General features: G+C 42.6%; 1 protein-coding gene across 2 annotated transcripts in view; it reads left to right on the top strand.

Moving 5' to 3' along the window:
* The window catches only part of LOC141133187 (uncharacterized), a 70,938-nt gene that overhangs the window by 31,140 nt on the left and 13,478 nt on the right, over window positions 1–26,320 (top strand). Inside the window, exons 5-11 of one of the 2 annotated variants that reach the window (XM_073622389.1) lie at window positions 2,664–2,823; window positions 17,873–17,960; window positions 18,224–18,288; window positions 22,803–22,872; window positions 22,951–22,993; window positions 24,343–24,538; window positions 26,228–26,309. In XM_073622389.1, coding sequence (XP_073478490.1) covers window positions 2,664–2,823; window positions 17,873–17,960; window positions 18,224–18,288; window positions 22,803–22,872; window positions 22,951–22,993; window positions 24,343–24,538; window positions 26,228–26,309 — 704 coding nt within the window. Of the gene's footprint in view, window positions 1–2,663; window positions 2,833–17,872; window positions 17,961–18,223; window positions 18,289–22,802; window positions 22,873–22,950; window positions 22,994–24,342; window positions 24,539–26,227; window positions 26,310–26,320 lie in introns of both variants that reach the window. The other variant, XM_073622388.1, reaches the window with a different exon arrangement.

The following is a 26,320-nucleotide window of genomic DNA, read 5'->3' as shown; positions in this document are numbered from 1 at the left end:
GTGGGTAAATGCGCTGTATTCGACACTCTCTGCTAAGGTGAAAGTCAACGAGGTCCTCTCAGATACCTTCCAAATACGCAATGGGACGCGTCAGGGCTGCCCTCTCTCCCCTTTAATATTCATACTCACTCTGGAACCATTATTGAGAACTGTTAAGGCTCATCCAGACATCAAGGGTATCAAGACTAGAGGCCACGAACATAAACTGGCAGCTTATGCAGATGATTTAATCTTCTTCGTTACATATCCATCTGTGTCTCTTCCGTCGCTCACGGCAGAGCTTAGTAAATACAGTCAGCTCTCTAACTGTAAAATCAATTATGCTAAGTCAGAAGCCGTGGGGATTGAGCTCCCGGCCCACGCTCAACTGCAATTAAGTCAAGCGTTCAATGTTAAATGGACGGACTCCCATATTCAACATCTGTGAACGAATATTCCCTGCAAACCTAATAGGGTTTTCGAACGCAACTTTGCACCTTTGCTCAGTAAGCTTAAAATGGATCTTCAGCGCTGGGATAAGGACACTTTTACCTGGTTTGAACACTCAAATATTTTAAAAATGAATGTGATGCCAAGACTCCTGTACCTCTTTTAAACGCTGCCGGTTAGGCTCCCTCTGAACATTTTGGCAGAATTACGGACAAGGTTCACCCGATTCGTTTGGGCAGGCAGACCTCCTCCGAGGCTTCGGAGAGCTATACTATCCCTTCCAAAAGTGCAGGGGGGGAATGGGCTTTCCAGATCCTGTAAGATACTATGAGGCTTCCAACCTTAACAGAATAATGAAGTGGTGTGTAATGGCCGACCCTAAACTATGGGTAGACCTAGAACAAGCGACAGTGGATTCTGTATTAGTTGGCTTACCCTGGTCACCTAGGCAAACTTGCCCTATGGCGATTACTACGCACCCTACAATTGGGGAAACTTTATGGGTAGCCAATCTGCTGTTTCAAATGCTGCCTACGCTATCTCCATCCCTGAGTCCCCTCGCCCTGGTGTTGGGATCCCATATATTCCTGGCAGGCCTGACTGACCTGAAATTTACTATGCTACGTCGGCAGAAAGTTTTCAGCCGTCTACATTTTGCGGTTGCTAATAAGCTTATGTCCAAGCAAGAACTGGGGGCACGCTTTCAAATGGACTTGGCCTTCTTCAGGAGAGCACAATTGAGTGCGTACCTACGTTCATTACCCAAGGGACATCAAAACCTACGGCAACTTACTCCACTTGAACAGATCTGTTTTAGATGGGTCCCAGCTTCATCACTCTCTTTCACTTTTCACACTCTCCTGACAAACCAAGGTGACATTGACGACTTGACTTTTTTGCAACAATGGGAAAGCGACCGGCAGACCTTCTATCAAACCCAGAACGACAAAATTTTACTATTTGCGCATAAAGCTTCTCTTGCAAGCAGATATCAGGAGGGAGGCTATAAGCGTCTCACACGCTGGTATAGATCCCCTGTGAAGTTACATAGGATCTGTCCCCAAGTTTCTGAGATGTGTTGGCGCTGTGGAGAATCTGTGGGAACCCTTTTGCACATCATCTGGGAATGCCCAAAATTAAACAGCTTCAGGTCCGAGGTAGAATCTATGATTAAAACGCTGACTGGGGTCTCGCTCAATAAAAATCCGGCCGCTTTTCTGCTGAACGACACTCCTCTAACAAAAAATTTAAAAATTCCTTACTCCGACATTTACTCACAGCAGCCAAAGCATGTATTCCAGCTCTGTGGAAGAATCTCTGCGCTCCAACAATTGCCCATTGGTGTACTAGAATAGCAGATATTCAGATGATGGAAAATCTTACCATGACCTTGAAAGAACAGGAGGAAAGGTACTGGAAGATCAGGACTCCCTATTTCTACTCTAGGGATCAGACACCTTTAGCCTCACACTCACTGCCCCTCCCCCTCCTTTTTTTTTTTTTTTTCTTTTCTTTTCTTTTCACCTGACCTTTATATTCATCTTCTGTATTTTATTTTTTCTGGTGCGGTCATAAAAACCGCAGTCCTACTCCTTACTACCTTCCTATTGTGAAAATATAAAAATGTTTTGGAAATGTGCGGGTTGATTTGGAGTAGCATCCTACTCCAAGCTTTCATGTAAGCGGTTGCCGATGGTCCATGAGACAGCTGACCTAGCAACCGTTTCTGTACTAGCTTAGCTATGATGTACTGTTATATTTTTGACAAGGTTTACTCCTGTTGTGATATATTCACTTGCCTATGCTCATTTCCCAGACTGCAAAATAAAGACTAAAAAAAAAAAAAAGTTGCAACGGTTTTATTATTGCCATTTTATTCTCTAGGGTCTCTACAAAAAGAAAATTAAAAAAATTATAATGTGTGTGTTTTGGGGGTTCTAGGTAGTTTTTCTAGCAAAATATACAGAATTTTACTTGTTTCAGCAAAGACCTGGTCCTAAAGTGGTTAAATTCAATAGATAATTTCCTAGCAGGCTGGCATAGTATGGTATGGTGATTGTTTAGCCCCTTTGCATGTAATCCACCATTACCATTCCCTTCATATCCTAGAAACCTGATATATATCTGCTTTTGGCGTTTTTAGTTTTCTCTCTGTGCAAAGCTACATTAATTTGATGTGTAGAACACTGCTTTCAATGTCCATCAGGGTAATCTTGCATTTTTGATGTTTTTAGACCCCCTTTCCACCCTGTGTTTGAGTACTCTGATGGTAGAAATTCCGGATTTGACAACAATGCGGGATGGCACAATGAAATGGGAAATACATCCTGGGACAGAACTGGTGGGACCTATGAAGGCTTTCCATGGCCTTTTGACCGCAGCAATGCTAGAGGAGTAAGTCAGGTACAACAATTACAATCAAATGTATGATATTATGTTTGGATGTGCATAACTTTATGGGAGAATTGTCCAGGAATTAAAAAAAAAAATGGTGGAAAATGTGTTGACCCTCCAGTCTTTTCTTGTCAGGCTGTTTATCTGTATGTATTTTATCATGGCAGTTTTATTGGGTCATCTCCATAGTGTTCAGCATCTGTACTACTGACAAAGGGTTGTCCTATTACATAATGTGGACATCACCAGAATTTCTATGCAAACATTAAAATGTAACCTATTCTTACTTAACCCTTATTACTTGTGGATAAAACCTTTCTCCCTCTAGTTTTTTGTCTTATGTTTTTGAGAGTTACATCTTAAAGCCTAGTACACACCACAATTTTGTTTTCGTTCAACCCGGAAAAAAAACTCAACGCTCCGGTCAGAGCTGCTGTACTAACAATCCAATGTTAGTACAGCGATCTTTCCTGCTGTGCTTTTGTGTTCTGACAGGGGGATTCAGGCTGTGTGTACTAGGCTTTGGGCTACACTGGCATCTGCAGCCTGAATGCCAGTGTAGCATGCAATTATGTCATTGGGGTTGCGCCATTATGGCATGCCAGCAATGGGTGCAAACAATTATATACAGCCACTTAAGAGATAAATCACTTCCAAAACAAGCTGCTGCACAGCACTTATTAAAAGTTTACAATTACAAAAAATGTGAGTGTATTAAAAAAACAAATGGTACACCCTAGCCAATGAAAACCGTTTAAAATGAACCCACGTACATACAAATCATAATTGAATACTTACAGTAAACAGTGCCCTGCTTCATTCCTACATACATACATACATACATACATCAGTGAAACAAGTTTTTTTTTTTTTTTTTCTCCACTAGTGTCAGTGGAAGATTGTTAAAAAAAAATAAACCAGAAAGATCAGCAAAATAGTACACAAGGGATGGCATGAAAGCCAACCATTGTGTACAATTGTCATGCGATTTGTCACGTGGTACCAGCAGCGGCCACTACAATAGGCAGTCATCCGGAAGCAGTGCGGCGCTTTCTGGGAGGACGTCCACCTGGAATGCCAAAATTCCCCCGCCCGCCCGTCATTTGTCTATAGGCTGAGTGAGAACTGGTTGGAAGTAGCGAATGACAGACAGAACCAAAAATCTTGTATGTGTATGCAGCATACACCATTAAACCCAAATGTATTGCACCTTCCCACCCCAGATGTGGTAGGTGCATCAGTTTTCTTTATTACAAGACTTTTTTTCTTTTACTATTTAAAGTAGAACTAAAGGCAAAACTTTTTTTCACTTTAGATAGAGTAAAGCCTCGTACACACAATCAAATTTTCAGATGACCGTTCGTCCGTTTTTTGTTGCATGCTAGTCTCATGTCGAAAGTGAAGTGGTTACTCATGATACGAAAATTCTCGTACGACAGAATACAACTTCAGAAGTGACGTAATGTGTTGAATAGTTTTGTATGTATTCTTTCGTTTCTGAGCATGCGTAGTCTTGCTCTTACAATTGTTTTCGTCCGAAAAACGTACTAATTATACGAAAATGGAGCGTTGTGTTAACATCCGACAAAAAATTTAGTCTGCACATCCAGTTTTTGTCGGACGAAAAACCAGAATCGGCTGTCGAAAGCACCATACTAACGATCCGAAAATCAGCAGATCGTTCATCGGACTAAATTTTACTTTCGATTTTCGTATCGTGTGTAGGGGCCTTAAGGGAGGGTTATAACCTGTGTCAAGTTTTTTTTTTTTTTTTTTTTTTTTTTGCCATATGTGAGTCATTTGAGGAGATTTCCCTTTTCTTTTCCATAGCCAAAGCAGGAAGTGAATGGATATCCCTCCAAAGTGTGGGAATCTGTGATTGTCACTAGAACTAGTGTCAGCATTGGAAGATTTACCCTCTATTTCTGTTCTAGACATTTGTGATTTTCTTTTACTTTCATTTTTTGAAGATGATGATAAACATGACAGAGGGCGAGTATCCCCAATGAGGGCGCAGACAGCAATAGAAAAAACTTGCAAATGTTCTAATCCCTCTCCACTCTATCCAAAATTTTAAAAAATAGACTTTAGTTATACTTCAAAATGAACAGGGTTGCTTACAATGATCACCTTTTATTTATTTATGTAAAACCTTTGTGCTAAAAAGAAAAAAAAAACTATTGCTGTAACTGCTTAAAAGGTGTTGGCTATCTAAATCTGCTAGTGCATATTCTCCCTGGTGGATACATACAACCCTGGCAAAAAGTATGGAATCACCAATTGAAAATGTTCATGTAATTGTGTAGAAAAAAAACTAATCCCTGACATGCCTCAAAAACTATTTTCGTTTAACATTGCAAAATTCTGGCTTTAAGAAACAACTTAAAACAAAGAAATAAAACTGTAGTCAATTGCAACTGTTTTTGCAGATCAAGCAGAGGAAAAAAATGTAATCACTCAATTCTGGGGAAAATATTATGGAATCCCCATGTACTTTTGCAGTTCTAAAACAAACTGCATCAGATTACATCTCCTAATTTAGTCTGCAGTTAAAAAAGAGTGTTTGCACACCTTAGTGAGCTGTTGCACCAACCTGATTGACCTGAATCCTGCCTACAACACGAGAGATGTCAGTTGAAACAAAGGAGAGGATTATAAAACTTCTTCAAGAAGGTAAATCGTCATGGAATGTTGCAAAAGATGTTGGTTGTTCCCAGTCAACTGTGTCTAAAATCTGGACCAAGTACAAATTAAATGGGAAGGTTGTTAAAGAGGAGCGTACTGGTAGACCAAGGAAGACCTCAAAGTGCCAAGATTGAAAAACTAAGGCAATAAGCCTTGAAAACAGAAAATGCACAACAAAACAACTGAGGAACAAATGGTAAGAAACTGGAGTCAATGTCTCTGACCGAACTCTAATGCCCGTACACACGATCGGACATTGATCGGATATTCCGACAACAAAATCCATGGATTATTTCCGACGGATGTTGGCTCAAACTTGTCTTGCGTACACACAGTCACACAAAGTTGGTTGGAAATTCCGATAGTCAAGAACGCGGTGACGTACGACGAGCCGAGAAAGACGCGAGTAGAGGAGAGCCGATCACCGGCTCTCCTGACGGGGGTCTGTGCTGATTGTTTATCAGCGCAGCCCACCCTCAGATGCCTACACTAGACCACCAGGGAAGCCCCCAGCATGTGGATGGCCAGGTACATCCCCCATGGCCATCCACATGTGAGAAAAAATGCCCAAAATATGCCAATCAGTGCCCACAAATGGGCACTGGCACCTCTGTGGCACTCTACGTAACAGGGATGCCCAGCAATGCCACCCATCATTGTCCATCCGTGCCCACCTATCAGTGCCCATCCATAAGTACCCATCAGTGTCGCATACCAGTGCCACCTATCAGTGCCGATGTGCCGCCTATCAGTGCCCATCAGTGCCACCTTATTGGTGCCACCTCATCAGTGCCCGTCAGTGCAGCCATATCGGTGCCCGTCATTGAAGAAGAAAACGTACTTATTTACAAAAAAACAAAGAAAAACTTGTGTTGTGTTTTTTTTTCAAAATTTTCGGTCTTTTTTTATTTGTTGCTCAAAAAATAAAAATTGCAGAGGTGATCAAATACCACCAAAAGAAAGCTCTATTTGTGGGAACAAAATGATTAAAAAAATTTGTTTGGGTACAGTGTAGCATGACCGCGCAATTGTCATTCAAATTGCGACAGCGCTGAAAGCTGAAAATTGGCTTGGGCAGGAAGGTGTCTAAGTGCCTGGTATTGAAGTGGTTAAACAATTGAATGAACATTTTCCAAGAGTTGTGATTCCATACTTTTTGACAGGGGTTGTAGTTTTGTAAAGTCAGCCAGCAATTGGGGCAGAGCCTATTTGGTCCAGTGCATCTGCCAGAGGTGGACAACTGAATGTGGGTTATCTTGTAGATATACCCATGTGTCTGCCAGTTTGTGTGAGCTGAGCCTATTGGTCCAGGTTACCATGCCTCCGGTCATGTTGTGAATGGCATACACTTTGACAGACACCAGATTTGGTAACCAATTTGATACTGTGATTGGTGCTATTTATTGTCACACTTCTGGTTCTCAATGAGCATAATGTAGAGAGGTAATTTATAAACCGTGATGCACGTTGGAGACATGGGCATATTGTGGAATTTTATTATAGTGTATAGTAATTCATAGATATATTCCCGTAAGGGGATTGTCTGCTAATTTTTTGTGTTTTGAAATGGATATTAGTGTACATGTGCCTAAGTTGATTTTACTAGTGGGAAGGTTATCTAATGGTGATTTCTATTTAAGGGGGGACTATTTTAAAGGAAAAAAAGCAGTGGGTCAGGTAGCTCTAAGGAAGAGGGTACATACTTAATGCTCATGAGGAAGGATATAGGTCTAAGGCAGGGGCTGCATGCTGCCGAATGGGATCAACAGTTTACAATTTCCTTATCAAGTTGGTAAAGCAGGTCCTTGGATGAATTGTATTAAATATTCTATTTTTAAAGTACCTTTTGTGAGCATAAGATATTAATCTGCAATAAAGTGTCATCCAACACTGTATATCACACAGTGCTGGTGCCATTTCTGTTTGTTCTGTAGTGTTCTGCCTGGTGTTTGGTTGAAGGCATTATGGTCCATACCTTTTGTAAGAATTTATTTCTTTGCACCTACCGCTGCACTAATTAGGGTTTTTGACGATATTAGAATTTATTTTTTATATTATTATTAGCACATTGGATTTTATGACCTCCTTTTCTTTATCGTACATCCCAGGACACAGAGCAACCATAATAATGACTATATGGGTTATACGCCACCTATTGGTGGATGGACACTGGCAGATAGTCACACAGGAAGTCCTCCCCTATATAACCCCTCAGTTTTTTCTCCAGTGTCTGTAAGGTGGAATGATCACTGATGTGATACATGTGCTCTTGGAAGTCTGGATGGTTCTATTTAGAATCATGATCTTCATTCAGATGGTAGATGGTACCCAAGCCTCATTGGAAGGAGAGAAGATTCATCAAGGTTTTACCTGTAATGCTGCCTTATAGCGCTGGACCCTGCGTATTGGAACCCTGTGCAGTGTTTGTTCTGACCAAGGTGCTTTCCTGCAGGGTGCTATACAGGTCCAGGGGAGTGGACCCAGTCCCTGAAAGTCTTTTATGACAAAGCCCACCGTGATGGGTAAATATTGGACTCCTGTTATGTTCAGAGTCCTGCAGCAGGAATGGTAAGTCTGCATTTGTTTGCAGTTTCTCTTTATAAAGATCTGACTGGTGTTCTTTCAGTAGCCCTATGGGCAGTGTGCTGTTTAAAACATGCTCTGTGTACTTCTTAGGAGTATGGGCTGCCGTTTCTCCTCCAGCCACTAGAGGGCGCAGGGGCCTATTTCTATATAGACAGGAAGTGGAGGGGCAGCCATATTGGCCATGTGCTCGGCAGATTCAGCTTGCCTCTTCAGACATAACAGCAGCCCATGGATACTAGTGAAGTGTGACTACTTACTATGGGAGAACTATGTGGCCAGACAAGTCATGATTTTATACTGCATTCTTACTGCTTAATCTGGGGGGCCTGTACAACTGTAAGTCGATACAAACCTAGCAGTGCACTTTAAAGTGTTGTGTCTCCAGAATACTGTGCATTTGGCACAAAAATAGTATGAGGTCTGGTGCAGTTGAACAGGTGCAAACGTCAGAATAATGTGCATTTGGTCTGCAGGAGCTTACTTTTAGGCTGATCTGAAGCAGAAAAGGGCTGCATGACATGCATATGTGCTAAACTAGTAAAAACTAGTATGGGGCCAAGTGCAGTTGGGCAGGTGCAGCATAGTATACATGCTTGCAAGCTTGTTGCCTAAACGCATGCTTTAATAAACACGTTTTGCATAGATGTTGCATACATTCATGTGGCATAAGTACATGTTTGGAAGAACATGGGCATCGGTGCACTTGAAGGAATTGGTTCTGCAGGAACTTAGTTTTGGGCTCCTTTTCACACTTGTGTGACTTTAAAGTCACACAATTTTGCCGCGATTTTGTTGTGATATTTTAGAAATGTGAAGCAGTGCCTATGTAGTCTTATGGTTCTTGGGACCTCAAGTCCTGCCAAGGTCGGACCAGGGTAATGCAGGGGCTGCTTTGAAGTCGCTGAGTCTTGAAGACGCACAGATGTGACGGGTCGCACAGGTGTGGAAAGACGCCTTAGGCTGTTGAAGCAGCATAGAGGCTGCATTGTATGCCTATGTACTTGGCTAATCCTGACTATAACTAGTATGGACCAGGTGCTGTTGAGCAGGTGCAGCATAGTATACATGTTTCACAATGCTTGCTTACTTACATAGGCACATGTTTGAATAGACACGTGTTTGCTTGCATAAACACAAGCTTGCAAAGGGCCCGCCCGCCCCATGGCCCCAGCACCCAAAAAGCCGGCAGCCATCCGCCCAGCATGCAGCCCCCCAGGGCTGGCCACAACGGCACGTTTGCATGGACGTGTGTTGCGTAGACGCTGGTTTTTATAAGCCTGTGTTTGTATAGACCTGTGGCATAATTGTATGCATGTTGCATAGATATACATGTTTGCATAAACACATGGTGCATAGATACGTGTTGCGTAATATATGTTGCATAAAGACGTTTCATAAACGCATGCTTGCTTATTCCGTAAATGCATGTCTCCAAGGGCACGTATTGCGTAAATGCGTGTTTGCATGGACACGTGCTTTTGTGTTTTGCCTAAACGCATATTTGCATAAGCACATACCTACATTCTTCCATAAACGCATGCCTCCATAAATGCATATTGCTTAAACGCAGGCTGCCAAGTATTCATATGAACTGCATACATATGTGCTTGGTTGCATTAAACTGCATATATATGGGCTTATTTACATTAAACTGTAAACAAATATGTGCTTATTTGCCTAGGACTACATACATATGTGCTTATTGCCTTGAGCTGCATACATAGATGCAGGAATGGCAAGAATACTTGTATACCTGCATGTTTGCATCCCTGGATACTTGCATACCTACGGGGTTGTATAGTGGTAGACCAACATTGTCTAGGCCTGCATCCTTGTGGGAACTGCGTATTGGTTTGTCTAATACAGTCAATTTATTATGTATCTCTTAGACTAGCTAAATGACTTAGAAGGGTGAGGCAGGTGCACTGCCCTCAGGTTCACTGGTCTGGCAATGTTCATGTCTCCTGTTGGACCAATAGCATCAGGGTGATCTGAGCGACTGTGACGCCTGATCTCGGATCAAGCCTGGTTAGTACTTGGATGGGAGACTGCCCAGGTTTCCCTCCTAAGGGAGGGAGGCATCTGAGGTTGCTGTGTTTGAGAGTATCTCAGACCATAAGATTTTAGAGCAGTCTCTGAGGTGGTTCGCTCCTTCCTTAGTCGGGTCAGTCTTTGCCTTGCGTTTGGGTCTTGGAGAAAAAGTTATGGGCTCATTATTGTAAAACAATTAAATGGTAGCTTCAAAACTGAATAGGGACATGAGGTCTATCTTTTTAGATCTCAATCCGCTGGACATCCTTCTGTTTCAGATAGGCTCGGTCTGTTCAGTGATGACTTCTCTGCAAGAGGTAGATTGTGGGGGCCCATAATCATCAGGAAACACACAGCTTCATGTGCCGGTTGTTTCCAGCCTCATCAAAGATTTCTGTAATTGCAGTGGAAAGTTGTCTATTTTCTTTTTTGTGACCAACCTTCGGACTGGCCACAGCTTCTGAGGTTCACAAAGCTCTTAGCTCCGGTGTTGGACTTGCTAAAGACGCAGGGGCTGACAATCTCAGTATACCTCACTAACCTTTGCTCAGGAAGCAGTTGGTCCAGATTTTCCTTCGATACATTTTTCAGTAGGAAGCTGTATCTAGGTCGAAGCACATTCCTTATGTACAGTCCTACTCCAGGTCTTGGAGAGGATCATTCTCTCTCTGTCTGGAACTTTAAGATCCAGGAATTGGATTGCCAGAGGGCTCTGTTCCTGGGGTGTTGCACAGCTAAAGATTGGTGGTTGATGGTTAACCACTGATGCCAGTTTCTCCATTTTGGTTTGAGGGTGGCTACAGTTCAGTGGACTTGGTCTCCACAGGAGAGAATACTGCCCATAAATATCTTGGAGCTTTTGGCCAGTACGCCTTGCTCTAGATTATGGTACAAACCAGTTGTAGGTTCTATCCGGAAAAGCCTCTGCAGGAGCATATATATCAACCACCAGGGCGGCACCAGAGTCATGCGGCTCAGGAAGGTGAACCGCGTTCTGTCTGGGGCAGGAAAAGTGCGGCCTCTGTCGTCAGTGCATATTCCAGGTATAGAATAGTGGCAGGGGAAACTCTGCAGGTGAATCTACTAGATTCCAAGTTCTACATCAAGTTGGGACAGGTTGTGTCCGGGACGAGGGTCCCACTGGCAATAGGGGTAGATGCACTGGTAACGCCTTAGGAACCAGTTCACCCTTATTTGACACTTTCCCCCTGTTTCGACTTCTGCTGCATCTTTTGCGAAGAATCTGGAAGATTTTAACACTGATAATAATGTTAGCCGAATTAGCCCAAGAGGGCTTGGTTGGTACAGTGACATAGTGAGTCTTGAGGGGGTCGCTCCATGGACACTCCCAATCCAGCGGGACCTAATGGTCTTGAGTCCTGAATCTCAGCACTGTTGAGCCCCTGGAAGCCAGCTTTGGGGAACTTCAATTACAGGACTTGGAAATATTTTTTGCCTGGGGTGAAGCCAGGAAGTGGCACCCGCAGAAATATGTGAGTGGGAAATTTTATTTTTCTTTCTCCAATCGGTAGTGGAAAGGAGATTGGCCTTAAGTACCATTAAGGGTCAGAGTTCGTCCCTATACATTTTTTTTCCAGAGGCCGTTGTTTCCCACTCCTTGATTCATACTTCATACGACGTGTAACGTAGACATTCCCGCCTGTCAGGCCATTCTTGTGTCCTTGGAACTTGAATTTGATCTTGACTGTCCTTGCAGAGGCCACTTTTTGAACCAATCAGGGGATTCTGTTGGTCCTTTTATCTCAGAAAGTGGCTTCTTTGGTGGCTATCACTTCAAGTGGAGTGTCAGAGTTGGCAGCTCTTTCATGCAAGGAGCCGTTCTTGGTCTAGCATCATGATAAGTTGATGTTGCGTCCTCTTCCATTTTTTGCCTAGAATGGTGTCTAGTTTTCACCTGAATCAAGACAATGTCTTGCCTTCTTTTTTGATCCTCAGTTGGCAGGAGTTAGATAACTGCATACTCCGGAGGTAGTTCTGGCGGTCAGAATTACTTGATTTGTCTGTACAGGTCAGGAATTCTGGTTTGTGCTGCCAGTAGAGCCCAGGGTGGGCAGGAGGCATCCAAGTTAACTGTTTTCATTGGATCTGCCAGTTAATTATTCGAGCCTATGGCTTGAAAAGGCAAGCGCCCCCACCCCCTTTTTTTGGTAAAAGTGCTCGCTACCAGTTGTGTGGGGCATCTTGGGCCATCAGGTGTCAGTGGCTCAGGATTTAAGGCCATTACATTGTCTTTTGTTTATACACAGAATTTTACCAGATAGATATAGCCACAGAGCATACTGCTTTTGGCCTCAGTATGTTTTGGGTGGCAGGAGTCCTTCTCAGGTGGCATTTTCTGTGATTCTCCCTCCCCTCAAGTGCATTGCTTTAGGACATCCTGTATAGTCATTATGGTTGTTCTGTGTCCCGTGATGTACGATAAAGAAAATAAGATTTTTTTTTTTCATCATACTTACCTGTAAAATCCTTTTCTTGGAGTACATCACGGGACACAGAGGTCCCTTCAATCTTTTTTGGGATATTTATTGCTTTGCTACAAAACTGAGGTCCTTCCTGTGTAGGAGGTGTGAGAGTGAGAGCCCCTGTCTTAGTGAAAATGTGTGTAAAATGGACACGGGACTCTCAAAGAAGCAATTTGAGAAGTTCCAGTAAAAAATCGGTGAGCAGAGAAAACTATGCTTTCAGTTTTCTCTGGATTTTGTAAGTCTGGATTGGGGCTGGAAACTTGAAGACTTCAAAGAGCATTGGGAGGAATGGAGTCTTCAGTCATGTGTCCAGGTTTTCCAGAAGCTCTTCAGGTTGTGTGTGTGTGTGTGTCCAGGTGCACACACCCATTATTAGGCAGAGCTGAGCATAGCTCAGTGTGTGTGGGAAAGGGGTTGGTGTTGGAGCAGTTGCTGCAGACAGGAAGGAGGTGTGCTACCGTTTAAGAACCCAGGCAACATCCTTGAGAGGGCACTCCATGTGGGAGAGGTTCCAGGTCAGTGGACAGAGAGTTGGGCCAGCTGGGAGAGTTGGGGAGACCATAGCTGAGACAACTGGAAGAGAGAGTCTTGGGGACCAGAGGGAACCGTGAGTCTTGGAGGAGTGTGGAAGCCTGGAGTGTCAGGAGAGCCCCTTCCTAGAGGCCAGGAGTGGGCCTGTGCAGCAAGGAACTGCGCCCAAGGCTGAGCGTGCCTTAAGACCCAGGTGGATTGGCATTTTTCAGTTGTTTTGGGAGAAAAACCCCTGTGTGGGAAACCAAATGCGTGTGTGCACTTTCATCTTTTTGTTACTTTCAATAAAAGTGGGCTACCACGCCCTTAAACTTTAGTTCCTGTTGGCTGTGAACTCACTTAATATGCATCTATCACTGAGCTAGACATCCCCTAATGTCACAAGTGTTGTAGAATGCGGGCATACAGACGGTGAAATCCGGGTCTCTGCACCAGAAGTGAGTTTGTCAAGGAACTGTCAGTGGCTGTGTATGGAAGTGCAGCCAGGCAATGAGCACTTTTTTTTTTTTTTTTTTTTTTTTTTTTATATTACTGCTGTGAACTGTGTTAACAAGCTGCTGTACATGTGACTGCAAGGATGAGGCAGTCAAAACACAAGAAGTTCATGTTAAATCAAGTTAAAGGGGAAGTGAGCTCAGCGTGGCCTGAGAAGATGCCTCTACCTAGGAGGGCCAGTCAAAAGGGGCCAGTGGTGTATGACCGTGAATGTGTGGTTCAGGCAGAACCAGAATAAAGAGTGGGGCACAGTGCAAGGGGCTCAGATATTGGCCTCTGACTATATGCAACCCATGCTGCCTACAGAGGAGGTTGGGGACTTCCTTGTAAGATTTGAAAAAGTTGCTGTAAAGAGAAAATGGCCTAGGGACTGGTGGCCAAAATTGCTGCAAACCTTATTACGGATAGAGTTCCGGTCGGTTTACCATTTGATGGACGGGGACCAGGATGACTACCGCAAGTTTAAAGAGGAAATCCTTCTTAGAGGAGAGTTCCATCGTATCATGGGCCGCCAGCAATGCTTCAGGATGGGAGACGTGTCACCGGAAGACCTAGGTTTTAGAAATCCAGAGAAACGCAAGGTTTTCTGTTATGGCCTCTTGTCTGAAGTGGTCAGCCCAGAAAGGGCACAACAGTCGGAAACCTCCATGAGGTGTAGCCAACCATCTTTGGCGTGCTGGTCTGCTGTTATCCCTAGAAACAGGGATCCTGTGTTACATGCAGGGGGTGTCGGTGGGTTCGGAAAGGCTGCAGTGTTGGTCCATGACCACATGGAAGAGTCAGCCTATGGAAACACCACAGATGAGAGACAACGCACACAAATGAAGGCTATGACACAGTCTACAGGAATTGGTAAGACTGTTGCAGTTTATGGGACAGAACCCAATGAAGTGGAAGTGTGTCCAGTGGGGAAATCCGCAATACAGGTGGACTTGCTGCAGTGTGCTACCCGGGGTAGTGGGGAGGCACAAGGTAAAGACCAACTGGCAGCAGGACTAAAGACTAAAAAGGACATGGAAATTCTGTATGTACCTGGTGGAATCCAGCAGAGTGCTGGAAGAGCTGTACTAGGGGTGACCAAAGAAATCCGTATACCATGTTACCTAGTGACAGAGACAGGCGCTGCAGGGTTGCCCAGGGAAACCTCCCAGGAGCCCACAGTGTTGGAGCGGAGGGTTTACCAGGTCAGCTGTGGAGCTACTCAAGTGGGTAAGAGGCTACCCACAATAGCTACAGCTACGTCTAAGTGTCATGATGATCCTCTAAAGGTTGAGAAATTTATTTCTGGAAATGTCATATTTGAGAATAATGAGAATAATGTCGTTAATATGTTTACCAAAAAGGATACGAGTAGGATGTCTTCCGTGACCACCAGAGACAGAGCTGCAGGGTTGTCCGTGGAAATCTCCAGGAATCTCCCTGTGTTGGAACTGGAGGTTGTTCAGGACCGCTCTGGCAGTACTTTGGGGGAGCAAGGAGGGACTGCACCACACAGTGTGAGTGTGTGGATGCAGACCACCCGCCTGTTATGTGACCAGATTGGTGAACAATTTATTCAGCCTGTTAAAGCTGGGTGTGATGGTAGCCCCACCAGAACAAACTGGTCAAAATAGTGTATTGCACCCTGCCTTGTGTGATGAAGCATCGTCCCAATGAGACATAAGTGAAATTGTGCTTGTACAGTGTGACGCGTATAGGGATGATAAATGTACAATATTGGGTAATGAGTCCCAGGTTCCTTTGGTGCCTCTTGGAACAGGTGATGCAGCGCTGTAGAATGCCTGTCAGGGAAGTACCACTGACTGGGAAGCGTGGTGCAAGGAAACCGTCGCAACACTAAACAAAGTGACCATGAGTTACAAAGCTATGATGGGTGACACAGATGTGGACATAACACCTGCTATGCCTAACAGAGGGATTGCAGGGTGGCCAGTGGCCAAGGGCGTGTTAGCCCCGGCAGAGATTGGTCCCCTTCAGTCAGAAGGACCGGTTAAGGGCGCATGCATGGCAGTTGTGTAATCTGCAGCCCAACCACGGGAAAATAGTGAGTGCAAGAATGGCAATGTGACTTATGACCTGGGGCGGGTCCCTGATGCTGTGGCAGAAGGGATAAATGTGAGACATACATCGGACAGTACTCCAGTTGAGCACCAGGCTGTGACACACCGATACCGCCAGTGAGTAGAGGTCGCTGTAAATGTCTCTACCTTTCCAGCTTCAGTGGATGAGCCCCTCCACGTCATTATTTATTATTATGATAATGGAAAAGTCCCTAGAAAGGTCTTGTATGTAGATGTGGATCGCATTAAGATGACTAATGTATTGTTGAAAATGCTTGAAGTCCAAAAAGCACATTTGCTGTACACTTGGGTGTGTCCACCGTGGCCAGACAAGGTGGTACTGCGTAGTACCAGTAGGTGGGGCCAAGTAGTACAAGCTATGCTTGATGATGTTAATCATGAGAGGAACTGGTTGGTACCATATTTATTAGCAGTGTGGCAAATGGTCTCGATTCTCTGAGAGGGTGCTTCTAGATACCAGTTTGGATGGAAGGCGCTCAGGAGAACGTTTGAAAACATCAGAGGTCTCTTCGCCTGATGCGGTGACTAAGAAAACTTCTGCTGGTGCGGTCCGAGTTGCGGCTGAGCAGTCGTCAGTAGAGGGCATGGACACTGCCTCACCCACTAGACCTCATGTGAAGGAAGGGCCCGAAATAGATGTGGCAGTAGCAGAGATTTTTCCTATCATTCGCAAAGAGGTACAAATTAAGGTACCCGGAGACACTGTGTGGGGAAGCATTGATGGTATTGGAAGTGGCGACATCAGAATTTGTGGTCTGTCACTGGTTGGTACTGCTAGTAACCTCAGACAAGTTGTTAAACCAAAAAAACCTGTTGTAATGGGAAAAACTGGTGTCAGTGAGGGAAAAGGTGGTTCCCCATCAGGCAAAGTATTAGGAACAGGGAAGGCAGCGTTCCCCCGATTAAAGCAACTAAGCCCAGGAACCCCAGAAGTGGGGAAAAAGTGTGTGATCTCATGGAGAATCAGAGTAGGACTTACATGGAAGCGCACCCGAAAAAAGGGTTGGGCCTACGCGGCTGACAGCCGGCACAGAGGTGTCCCAACCCTGATGATGGGTACTGGTGTTCCTCCCTCCAGATCGAAACAAAGGGGGGGGGGATATGTGAGAGTGAGAGCCCCTGTCTTAGTGAAAATGTGTGTAAAATGGACACAGGACTCTCAAAGAAGCAATTTGAGAAGTTCCAGTAAAAAATCGGTGAGCAGAGAAAACTATGCTTTCAGTTTTCTCTGGATTTTGTAAGTCTGGATTGGGGCTGGAAACTTGAAGACTTCAAAGAGCATTGGGAGGAATGGAGTCTCCAGTCATGTGTCCAGGTTTTCCAGAAGATCTTAAGGTTGTGTGTGTCCAGGTGCGCACACCCGTTATAAGGCAGAGCTGAGCATAGCTCAGTGTGTGTGGGAAAGGAGTTGGTGTTGGAGCAGTTGCTGCAGACAGGAAGGAGGTGTGCTACCGTTTAAGAACCCAGGCAACATCCTTGAGAGGGCACTCCATGTGGGAGAGGTTCCAGGTCAGTGGACTGAGAGAGTTGGGCCAGCTGGGAGAGTCGGGGAGACCATAGCTGAGACAACTGGAGAGAGTCTTGGGGACCAGAGGGGACCGTGAGTCTTGGAGGAGTGTGGAAGCCTGGAGTGTCAGGAGAGCCCCTTCCTAGAGGCCAGGAGGGGCCTGTGCAGCAAGGAACTGCGCTGAAGGCTGAGCGAGCCTTAAGAGCCAGGTGGATTTGGCATTTTTCAGTTGTTGTTTTGGGAGAAGAACCCCTGTGTGGGAAACCAAATGCGTGTGTGAACTTTCATGTTCTTGTTACTTTCAATAAAAGTGGGCTACCACGCCCTTAAACCTTAGTTCCTGTTGGCTGTGAACTCCCTTAAAATGCATCTATCACTGAGCTAGACATCCCCCAATGTCAGAGGGGTTATATCGGGTTGGACTTCCTGTTTGACTATCTGCCAGTGTCCATCCACCAGTAGGTGGCGTTATAACCCATATAGTCATTATGGTTGCTCTGTGTCCCGTGATGTACTTCAAGAAAAGGATTTTAGATGTAAGTATGATGAAAAAATCCTATTTTTTTCCCACCAACCTATGAAACTTTTTCTGCTAAACATGCAAAATGCCTCTTTAACTTGCATGACCATCTTTGCGAACTCCACAGATGGATGATCGCTTTCAGAAAAAGAAAAGAAAGAGGATCTTTTCTCCAGTCCAGCCGGCCCCAGTAAAGTTTGACAAGAAAAGTAATGGTACGGTAGCTCTGAGAGTCTATTAAACGTTTTTACATGTCTTAAATTCTCCTGTGCTCTTGAAAACCTCTTCCTCTCTCAGCTTGTCACCCTGATCTTGGGTCCATCATAAACTCCCTGAAAATACATTTCTTCAAGGAGGTCTGTTTTCTTAACTTGAATAAACCTGCGTTTTAAACTTTTCATTTGAAATAAGAACTCGGATCCCTTTTCATGTATATTTCATATGTCTGATCAATAGATTGTTCACATATTTCTTCCAGAACCTTCAAAGACACAACAAAAACGCATACAAGGGAGCCAACAATCCGCAGGACAGGTTAAAGGCGTGAGTATATTGCTTACTGACTTTGCCAAAAGAGACTTTTGTATATGTGTTTTGTTTTTTTTTCAAGCTACTGAGCCTGGCACAAACCTGAAAAAACTAAAACGTAGCATAAAAATTACGAAATGCAATTGGGAGGTTACTTTCTGCATGTAAATGCATGTCAAAACAGTCAATAGATACAAAGATATTGGCAGCTGAAGTTTTATATGCTCAAGTTTTGACCCAACCCCTTCTGAGTTTAAAGGCTGGTACACACGGGCCGAATATTGTGCGGTTCAACAGAATTAGTCTAACATTCGACCAGTGTGTACAGCAAAAAAAGTCCATATAGACAAAGTTCCAATGCTCAAAGCAGCTCTCCAATCAAATAAATTAAGTATGACCAGCATTCACATGTAAAAACATATGAGAAATCAGTAGTATGTTGATAGGTGGTGAGACAGTTCAATTGATAGGTGAAGGATTCTACTTAATGATTGATTGGTGGATGGTATATGCCTATCATTAAGTAGAATCCTTCAACTATCAATTGAACTGTCTCTTCACCTATCAACATACTACTGATTTCTCATATGTTTTTACATGTGAATGCTGGTCATACTTCCTTTATTTGATTGGAGCACTGCTTTGAGTATTGGAACTTTGTCTATGTGGACTAAGGACTTTTGTTACTTAGGTGTATATTTCTGTTTAATTTAGCGGATGCTTTTATGTACATAGACTTGTATAATATACATTATATATACAGTTGTGCTCAAAGGTTTACCCTGCCAGAATTTATGATTTCTTGGCCATTTTTCAGAGAATATGAATGATAACACAAAAACATTTCTTTTTACTCATGGTTAGTGTTTGGCTAAATCCATTTATTATCAATCAACTGTGTTTACCCTTTTTAAACCATAATGGCAACAGAAACTAGCCAAATGACCCTATCAAAATTTTACATACCCTGGTGATTTTGGCCTGATAACATGCGCACAAGTTGAAACAAAGGGCTCTGAATGGCTATTAAAGGTAACTATCCTCACCTCTGATCTGTTTGCTTGTAATTGGTGTGTATAAAAGGTCAACGAGTTTCTGGACTCCTGACAGACCCTTGTATCTTTCATCCAGTGCTGCACTGACATTTCTAGATTCTGAGTCATGGGGAAAGCAAAATAATTTTCAAAGAATCTGTGGGAAAAGGTAGTTGAACTGTATAAAACAGGAAAGGGATATAAAAAAAATCCAAGGAATTGAGAATACCAATCAGCAGTGTTCAAACTCTAATCAAGAAGTGGAAAATGAGGGGTTCTGTTGAAACCAAACCACGGTCAGGTAAACCAACTAAAATTTCAGCCAAAACTGCCAGAAAAATTGTTCGGGATGCAAAGAAAAACCTACAAATAACTTCAGGTGAAATACAGTACTCTCTGAAAACATGTGGTGTGGCTGTTTCAAGATGCACAATAAGGAGGCACTTGAAGAAAGATGGGCTGCATGGTCGAGTTGCCAGAAGAAAGCCATTACTATGCAAATGCCACAAAGCATCCCGCTTACAGTACGCCAAATAGCACAGAGACAAGCCTCAAACCTTCTGGCACAAAGTCATTTGGAGTGATGAGACCAACATTTTGCTTTTTGGGCACGACTTTAAATGCTACATTTGGAGAGGAGTCAACAAGGCCTATGATGAAAGGTCATACGATTCCTACTGTGAAACACAGAGGTGGATCGCTGATGTTTTGGGGATGTGTGAGCTACAAAGGCACAGGAAATTTTGTCAAAATTGATGGCAAGATGAATGCAGTACATTATCAAAAAATATAGGAGGAACATTTGCATTAATTAGCCAGGAAGCTGCCATGGGACGTACTTGGACATTCCAACATGACAATGATCCAAAACACAAGGCCAAGTCGACCTGTCATTGGCTACAGCAGAATAAAGTGAAGGTTCTGGAGTGGCCATGTCAGTCTCCTGACCTCAATATCATTGAGCCACTCTGGGGAGATCTCAAATGTGCAGTTTATGCAAGACAGCCCAAGAATTTACAGGAACTGGAGGCTTTTTGCCAAGAGGAATGGGCAGCTTTACCATCTGAGAAGATAAAGAGCCTCATGCACAAATACCACAAAAGACTTCAAGCTTGATGTTAAAGGGGGCAATACATGGTATTAAGAACTGGGGGGTATGTGAACTTTTGATCAGGGTCATTTGGGTAGTTTCCATAATGATTCAAAAAGAGTAAACACAGTTGATTGATAATAAATGCCCAACACTAACCATGGGTGAAAGATAAGTTTTTGTGTTATCATTCATATTCTCTGAAAAATGGCCAAGAAATCATAAATTCTGCTAGTGTATGTAAACTTATGAGTACAACTGTGTGTGTGTGCATATATATGTGTGTGTGTGTTTTTTTTTTTTTTTTTTTTTTTTTTTTGGGAACTTCATTTTTCCTGAGCGTTGAGTGGTGCAATTAGGCCTTTTAGACACTGAGATTATTACAGTGTGTACAGCAGCCTGTCCAACAGATGCCAGCCTAACGTTCGGCTTCTGTCAAACGGGCATGCTGAAAAACCAGCAGCCGACCAGCATCCGATCAGTGCTCGCAGTCACCCTGTCAGAACACAATAGCTCAATGGGTAGATCGTTGTACATCACATAGTACAGCGAGCGCCTCAGTTTTTTGTTTTTTTTTTTGTTCACGAAAAAAAAAATAACTTGAGCTTAAGCTGTTTTTTTTTTTTTTTTTTTTTTTTTGTGATGGGCTGCTTCCAAGCAACAGGAGGATGCAGGAGGTAGTTGAACTTATACAGGATAAGTCAAGGTATTCAAATAAAGTCAGCTGTCTCTCTCTCTCTGGACTTTAAAGCATTTGTAAGCCTAAAAAAAAATCCTGTTCCTTTTAAAGCATGTTACTCAGCACAGAGTTGTGCTGTGTAATTTGTCCCATTGTATGATGTAAAATACCTGGTTGATCCCGCTTGTTCCTGTGCCGCCTTGTGTGTGCTGACCACAGTCTTTAGCCTGCAGCGCTCATTGGGGAAAATCAGACAGGTCAGCTGTACAGAGGTCAATCTGTGGATCAACTTCTATACTACCTCTGTGCCTATATATGGATATAAATTCGGCCAGTACCTGCTGAACCAGCTAAATTTCGATCCATGTATGGCCAGCTTTATTAATCATTTTGGCATTTTCAGTGATAGATTGTGACACACCAACAACCAGAGCTTTTAGAGAGCACATATCCTTTTTCTGATCAATTCATTATGAAATCTTTGTAAATTATGAATCAAATAATTTTCGATGGCTCTCCATTTTTTACTTTATAAAGTCAAAAAGTTGAAATGAAAACTGATGTTCTGACTGCCTACCACATTTCTTAAGGACCTAAAATTGTGATCAGTGGGAACTTTACTACTTACGTTAGAAGCACCAAGAGAGGAGAAAAAGAATGCACTTTAATGTAAACATGGATAGGGTTTACATTGGGGATTGCTGGAATTGGTCATTGCAGCTATCACAAGGCACAGAGCCACTCTGATTTCCTCTGTGCATTTTGCCTGTTATCTGGGCTGTAAACTCCTTGCCACTGCCATCTCCAAGTGGCCCTTTAAGTGGTTGTAATGGTGTTGGAGGCTTTACGATTAAGTGATTGCTGTGGTTGACTATTACAGTGGTCCCACGATTGGAAGCCTGTCCTACTGACTCCCGATCTCAAACAGTGACAGCTTGGTCATTGTGCTGTGGGTGTGCTCTTCAGGCCCCCTTGGATGCATATGTATAAGGCCTGCCCCACCACCGCATATATTCGTTGCGCTGATGTGAAGAGGCTAATGACAGCTTGATCACAGGCTTTCAAAGGGTGCACGTGCACCCATGTGTGTTTTTTTTGCAGTGCAATTTATGAATTGTGTTCCAAATATTGAGTACACCTCTTTGCTGTTTTTAATAATACAGTGATATTAAAGCGGAGTTCCACCCAAATTTTGAACAATATCTGTATGTATTCTCTTCCTTGCCTAGATGCTGACATGCCGTTTAAAAAAATTTAAATCGCCGTAATTACCTTTTATTTTTCTATTCTTCTTTGCACTTCCTGGTTCTCCTCCCGTGGGAGTAGGCGTGTTTCTAGCATCTCCCAGACTCCTGAGAGCTAGTCTCAGGCTTCCCAGGATGCCACTGAGCATGTGCGGGAACGAGCGGTGAATGCTGGGAGCACAGCATTCACCACATCCAGGAAATAAATGCTTGTGGGCTTCAAATGCCCACAATGAAGATGAATGCACTGCAGTGAATAATATAAGTTATTCTTTCCGACGAAATCTGACACTGGCGGACATATTACACACAATATGTGAGTATGTAATGCTGAGAAGAAAACTTTGTGAATGAACTCAAAAAAAAAAAAAAAAACATAGATAGGTGGACCCCCGCTTTAAGGTGGTGAAGAAAACAAAGTATTTGTGCGTTTTTTTTTTTATCTTGTGTTTTTTTTTTTTTTTTTTTTTTTTTGTATGCAGACAAAGCAACAGAATGGAAATCCAAAAAAAGGGGAAAACACAAAACTGGAGTCTATGCAAGAGACCAAAGGTAATAGATAAATAATTTGATAATTCACATTGTTGGATTTGAACCTTCAATAATGACTATGAAATTATCAATTCCCAGATGACAAGACAAAGCAGCCAATCAAGAATCCTAACACAAAAGTGTAAGAGTAATTTTTTTTATTTAACCGTCTTTTTTAATATTGTCTTAACACCTCCAAATTATCTCATAGAACTGAGGAGTTAATCTGTAATCTAACAGAGGGGACCTGGGCAGGCTGTCAGCACTACTTAGAATTTCAGTTCAGTAGAAGGACTTTATTTTTATTTTTTTATATAATCTTTAGTTATGTTCACAATTCTGACAAAACAGTCAAAAAGATGATAACAATCAAGTAACAGACATGAAAAAGAGAAAACAAAGCAATCCGAGTGGGTATTTGTTCAAAGTACATAACGTAAGGCCATCCAACATAGAGGGTGTTAGAGACGGAGGCATCTACTTAGTCGTCATGAAAACATATGAGTCATATCACCATTAGTCTCTGGCCCTGCTACCAAACTTAGAGGTAGTAATGAGCAAACACCACTGATTTGGGCAGAAAAACAGAGCCCAGAGGGCAGACAGATAAAGACAACCTGAAACATTAAAACCAAACAAAAAGAATAAGAGTAAAGAAGGACTCGGGGACTTTATTTTTTGATTGTGTTTTACATTGGTTGCGCTACACCAGTTTTGTTTATTTGTATTTATTTGAGAGTCACATGTGGATACACTCTGAGAGGTGTTGGCAGCAATCACAATAAGCCCAGCTGAAGGCTGTTGACATCTAATTTGCATAGTATTGTTTTGCACTGAGTATATATAATTTGCAGTAAGTTTTTTTTAATACTGCGCTGATTATATTTAGTTTCATATTTTCTATTTGAGTTACTGTTGCCTTTCTCTCATCTCAAACCAGTCTGCCCGTTCTCCTCTGACCTTTGACATCAACAAGGCATTTTTGTCCCAACAACTACCACTTACTGGATATTTTCTCTTTTTCGGACCATTCTCTGTAAAACCTTGAGATGGGTGTGCGTGGAAATCCCAGTAGATCAGCAGTTTTTGAAATACTCAGACCAGCCCATCTGACACCAACAAATATGCCACATTCAAAGTCACTTACATCCCCTTTCTTCCCCATTCTGTTGCCCGGTTTGAACTTAAGCAAGTCGTCTTCACCACATCTAGATGCCTAATGCATTGCGTTTCTGCCATGTGATTGGCTGATTAGCAATTTGTGTTACCAAGCAATTGAACAGGTGTACCTAATAAAGTGGCCTGTAAATGTATATATGTTTACAAAAAAAAAAAAACATTTTTACAGTGCTATACAAAGTTTTTTCTTTAAATTTCTGTCCTTTTTTTATACTCCTTTTTACTTGCTTCTGAAGAAGACAATAACTAGAATGGCAGTGTGTCTTATGATCTGTCCGGTTCTATTATAAAGGCATTTTATTGTTTTCCCAGCGCTCCAGGAAAGTTAGAGCCTACAGATGGGCAGTCACTGAGCCATAATCCAGGCACAACTTTTACATGCAAGCTGTGCAAATATGAAACCCAAGATGAGAATGCAATTCAGAAACACTTTACTTCCAAACAGCATTTGGAGGTCATTAAGCACCTCTACATCTTCCTGCCAAAACAGAGAGTGGACTTTATACAGGTAAGCAACTAGCTCTGCCCCGGGATATCACTGTCTGTTACAGTGTGTTAATGGAAGTTGTGTATTTTTTTTTTAAAAATCAGATAACTTTTATTGAGTTTTCAGGTTTTTACAGGAACAAAACAACCTTTCGTAACAGCAAACTTCTTCTGCACAAGATCTATGTTCACAGCATAGAAATTGACAGTACAGTCATAGGGTTAGCTTTCACATTAATGGGAGTAACAAGAGAAATTATACATTATCATGACCTCACAGACCTTTCAATAACACAAACTAATAAGACAGCGCCCCTCTGTAACTGCTGATATCAATAAAACATCATATATGCCTTATATCTTGTGAGGTTATTATGTGTAGTGCCAGTGGATCCAGAGTCAATTCTAGAGACACTTAAGAGAAAAAGGCCGACCATAAAAGAAGGTGTACAAGACATGTCATCCCATAAGCAAATTTACATGACCATAGCCTAGTCAAAATAAGTGAGGTCAGGGCTAGGCCTGTGGTGGCTAGCCACAGGTCCCAAATCTTTTGAAATTGTGTTGGGCAGTTCCTATGTTGAAAGATAAATTTCCCTCTAAATAGTGGTGTTAATTTGAGTTTTCCATTCTGCCCAGGTAGGGGGGTGGGGGATAGCCACTTTTGGGCAATTAGCTTACATGCTTGAAAAAGCACCCTAACTGTATGTTTGTAGGTAGTATCTGGCCAGGTAGATTCATATATAGCAGTTAGCAGGCAAATACTTGGATCTTCCATTAGGGATACTTGAAACACGTTGTTTATAGTTGCTAGTACTTCTTTCCAGTATCAGTGTAGTTTTGGACACCTCCAGAGCTTGTGAATAAGATTAGCAGAGCCACCGCCACACTTAGGGTGGAGCAGGGTGTCTCATCGTCACCAAGCATACAATTTTTCTATAGTATGGTAAGTTCTATGTAAGAGAAACAGTTGTGTAAGCCTATGGGTTGAGGGCAGTGACGCCCTGCAGCCAATGCTAATTCCCATTGTTCATCCGAAAAGTGACCCAAATCTTTGGACCACTGTTCTCGGGCCGGTAGTTTCATTTTATCTTGAAACTTGGCATGTAGGACAGCATACAATTGGGAGATAAACCCTTTTTTAGAGTCAGCACTTGGAAGAATAGTGGATGTGGTTGATTTTTTTTCTGAAGAGCAGATAATAAAGCGGGAGTCCGGCGACCAATCCTTTTTTTTTTTTTTTTTTTTTTTAGGTCATTGAGACACTTTGCTAAGCCCAAAATAATACTCACAGTTTGGGTGTAATATTTCCGCCTCTGTCTGTTTTCGTACTGAAGAATAACTTAAAAAATGTGATGCTGGCTGTTTCCATCTTGCTTGTGGGCATGTGAAGCCCACAAGCATTGATTTCCTGGATGCGGTGAATGCTGTTCATTCACAGCTTGACACTAAGCTCCCAGGAGACAGTGCGGCGCCAGGTAAAGGCAATAAACACGCCTACTCCCATGGGAGGAGAGACAGGAAGTGCCACAATAAAGTACAATATAAAGGTAATTACAGCGATAAAAAAAAATTTTGTGCGGCATTTGAACATCTATGCAATTAACTGAAGGGGATAGGTTTAAGTAAAAAATTTGAGTGGAACCCAGCTATATATCTATGGTCAAAGTGTGTGGTATTAAAGTCTTTTTTTTTTTTTCCTCAATTCTAGAGATATATTAATTTTGAGAAAAACAGAGTGTCCCAAGAGAGGAAAAGGCAGAATCTACAAGCTAGGAGAGACTTCTTTGAAGGTAAAGCATTA

The sequence above is a fragment of the Aquarana catesbeiana genome, linkage group LG03, assembly GCF_042186555.1.
Source record: "Aquarana catesbeiana isolate 2022-GZ linkage group LG03, ASM4218655v1, whole genome shotgun sequence".
NCBI lineage: Eukaryota > Metazoa > Chordata > Amphibia > Anura > Ranidae > Aquarana > Aquarana catesbeiana.
The sequence above is the reverse complement of the archived record's forward strand: the minus strand, read 5'-3'. Positions and strand labels throughout refer to the sequence as shown.